Raw genomic sequence first — 3,373 nt, 5'->3', positions numbered from 1 at the left:
GGCTTCAACAGCAGCCGCGTCCATCACCTGGTCGTTTGAAAACGATGCAGGTGCTGCTGGAACAAAGAATTTTGCTTTTGCGGGGATTGGTGGTTTTGCAGTTTGTACGGAAGGTGACTGAAACATGGTCTGAGAGTTTCCACGGCCTTGATTGAAGGTGTCAACATATCTGCACAAAAAGTGATTAGCTCTAAGCATGCGTATTATCTTCAGTAAAACACTAACAAGACTGCAAACACTTACACTCAAAAACATTACAACTCACAGCTATAGAACGGCAACTACAATCAAGAAAATTATGCTTATTTCATACTGAATGATTTATCTTTTACACTTTCCTAGTAGTAAAACCAAGTGTGGCTTATAATCCCTCCCTAATGTGACGGTACAATTGCGCTCATGATTTAGAATCCAGGATAGTCTCCACACATTATAATTCTAAAGTGCCTCAAGCTATTTGTTTACCTTGCTCGCACACCCGTACGCCCACGAGCTGAGAATTGATTCGAACCGTGTGAGATTGGTGGGATTCCCGAAGAATTATCTGATGGAGCTGGGCCGCCAGAGCTCCAGTTCCCATTAGATGGATTCATGTCAGATTTGTTTTCATAACCCGATGAGTTGTTTTGGAATGAGCCTATTGTAGGAGGAGGAGGCAGTGCAGCTTCCTCAGCTGGGGGTTCCACACCTTTTTCCACCCATCTCTTTAGATTATCGTCATAGTAGAATTGATTTTCTGCCCCCAATTTTGCCTTAACCCAAAGCATGAACCAAAAAAATTAGAATAAGTTCAAGAGATATCATCACGACCAAAGCATTTAGCAGTATACCTCTTTAGATGGCCGAGCTAAGACCCTCCCAAAAGTTTCCAGCATACGACTAAACCGCGAACCTGCCACAGTCCCAGAGGATTTCAACTTTTTCACCCCGTCAACTGCCTTTTCTTTCGAGGAGCCAGCCATATCCTAGAAAAAGGGAAATCTTTTCTAAATTCCATATTTTAAATTATTCTTAGCGGTGATAATGGTTTTCTGGTATAGACCTGTATTGGCGTTCTACCAAAATCTGGCTCTGATACACTTCTAGTATGTACTGCCATTCTCCTTCCATTCCCACCCGACTCATGTATGGGTTCCATTGAAGCAGGGGGCATCAGTGATGACATTGTATTAACTGATTGACTATATGGTAACTTAGTGGCTTCCTGCTGTTGATGTTGATACTCATTTCCCTGTAGGTTTCCTTTGGTTGAATGTGGTGCAGGTGGTGGCATACCCCCAACAGCACGATGTGCTCTACTATCAAAAAAGTTCAGCAGTTTTCCAACAAGTTTTGCCGGGGCCAAATTCTCTGTATACCCGCACTGAAATAGAGATGCATTGTTAAGTTGCATCATTAAAGAAAAGATTACGCCTTAGATTATTCCAAGTTTTATGGATGTTCATACGGCTGAGTTTCATTTTCACAATTAAAATCAATGGAAAGGAACTCACAGATGTAAATCTTATTTTACATTTCCATTTATATGAATAGAAAACTAACAGATGTAAATCAACCAGAAAAAAATCAACAGTTCTATGAAGTTCTATTGGAACCAGAAGTAGAGTAGGTTGTACCTGTTGGTGAATACGGATTCTCTCTTCAAGAGATGAAACAAACTGTTTCCACATTTCCACTTCAGGTGATCGCCCAGTCTTGAGGCATTTTATTACTGATTGACAGTATCTGATTCAGCCAAAGCACACAGGACATCAGAAAACCATTACACAGCTTAACAAAGGAGTAGATGATGGAAAGTGAATCTCCTTACTTCAGTGCAGTCGAGAGTTTACCAACTTCAGCCAGCATATGGGCATATATGACTTTATATGGCTGAAACGGTATCAGGGTATACTGAGAGTTTCCCAGCGTCTTAGAGTATTCATATAACTCTGTTCTCTGACCATGCAAAGGTCAATCGACGAATCAAGTAATCATCAAACAATTAAAGAAAAGAATGGTGTTCTCCATGAATTTCGTTGGAGTATCTATGCAACATATTTGAGGAACATGGATGGTATTTATGATAAACATACAATTGTGCGGCTAGTATGATGATAACTAAAAGCCAAAATTATAAAAACAATCACCTGTATAGCCTCTGGACTTGCATATGTTCGAGGATATTTCCAGTGATCCGCTCCAACCAGGCAGAGTCTGGCGCTTTCTGAGTATGGATCAAAGTTCTTATCCGCAATTAAATAACAAATATGCGCCGCAATTATCTGATTCATAACAGTAGTTCAAATGTCATGATAAAGTTTTCATGAAGTAAAACAACACAACAAGGCAGAAAACCACCTCGCCCCTTTCTTTCCACATGCAATCTCCAAGATGAGTAATGACAAGCTCATCATCTGTTGTTCTGTTAGCAGTTATTATACCCAAGTTCTCTTCCCAACTGTCAAGCATGCTAGTACTTCCAAACTGCAATTCAAGGAAAAAAAGAGACATTACTAACAAGTTCCCCAGGCAGAACTTCATAAGAAATATGTCGTTTGCAAAGGAAGTGTAACGTAGTTTCCAATGGTAGAGAAATATTTCTTCTCTTGCAGTGTCTTCTCACTGTCTATACAATTCTCGACTAATCATAGTAATTATTATCTAGCAACAATTTGGTAGAGATTGATTGATTAGCATCTTAATCATGAGGTGATTGTGTTTTTCTTATTCGGGATTTGGGGTTTTCCTATTTCCTATCTAATAAGCTCTTGAAAAGCAGTAGGGGGTTATGCTTTTATCGGATTCTTGGAAGGAACAAGAGATTTACCTATTTAGAATTTAATTCTTTGTACTCCTCAGTACAAGTTTTCATTGTGATCTCTCCATCTTTTGTCAACACGTTTCAAAGTTTTTTACATTATCTTACTGATACGAAATAGATGGGTTATGCATTACCTGAGGTTGCTGTGGAGGCACATTTATGGAACCAGGAAAAGAGAGATCACTTGTACTTCCAGTTGAGAAAACTTCAGCTGGTTGCCCTGCAACCAGCAGGCATAATGTTCGTAAAGGTGACCCGGGAACCAGCTGACGAAGGGCCATTTGTTTCACAGTGTCAACATAGAACTGCATCAATTAAGATATCGACCAAGTCAGTCCACCAAGCACTACAGTGGAATGTTTAGTTCTATAGCAATCAAGAGATAAAAACCTGTTGCCCAAGTTGTGCCGCGATAACAAGTGCTGGTCCCCATAAATGACCTTCTTGTGCACACTGGAGAGCCTCCATCTTCCTACCAGAAGCCAGAAGAGTCTGAACCTCTGAAGCAATTACCTGGGGAATTCTTCCAAATGTGTTAATTAGCAAAATCCAGACTATGTTAACTTTAGA

At 40.0% G+C, this 3,373-nt stretch overlaps 1 protein-coding gene across 1 annotated transcript in view; it reads right to left on the bottom strand.

Annotated features, from left to right (window-relative positions):
* LOC104772965 (protein transport protein SEC16B homolog) overlaps positions 1-3,373 on the bottom strand; it is a 9,315-nt gene that overhangs the window by 1,680 nt on the left and 4,262 nt on the right. The window contains exons 4-13 of the mRNA XM_010497518.2: positions 3,194-3,316; positions 2,938-3,108; positions 2,341-2,466; positions 2,130-2,264; positions 1,811-1,938; positions 1,617-1,725; positions 1,043-1,363; positions 831-965; positions 466-752; positions 4-169 (exon numbers count right to left, since the gene is read on the bottom strand). Coding sequence (XP_010495820.1) covers positions 4-169; positions 466-752; positions 831-965; positions 1,043-1,363; positions 1,617-1,725; positions 1,811-1,938; positions 2,130-2,264; positions 2,341-2,466; positions 2,938-3,108; positions 3,194-3,316 — 1,701 coding nt within the window. The remainder of the gene's footprint in view (positions 1-3; positions 170-465; positions 753-830; positions 966-1,042; positions 1,364-1,616; positions 1,726-1,810; positions 1,939-2,129; positions 2,265-2,340; positions 2,467-2,937; positions 3,109-3,193; positions 3,317-3,373) is intronic.

Source organism: Camelina sativa, chromosome 20, assembly GCF_000633955.1.
Source record: "Camelina sativa cultivar DH55 chromosome 20, Cs, whole genome shotgun sequence".
NCBI lineage: Eukaryota > Viridiplantae > Streptophyta > Magnoliopsida > Brassicales > Brassicaceae > Camelina > Camelina sativa.
Note: the sequence above shows the minus strand (reverse complement) of the source record. Positions and strands in the feature narration are given on the sequence as shown.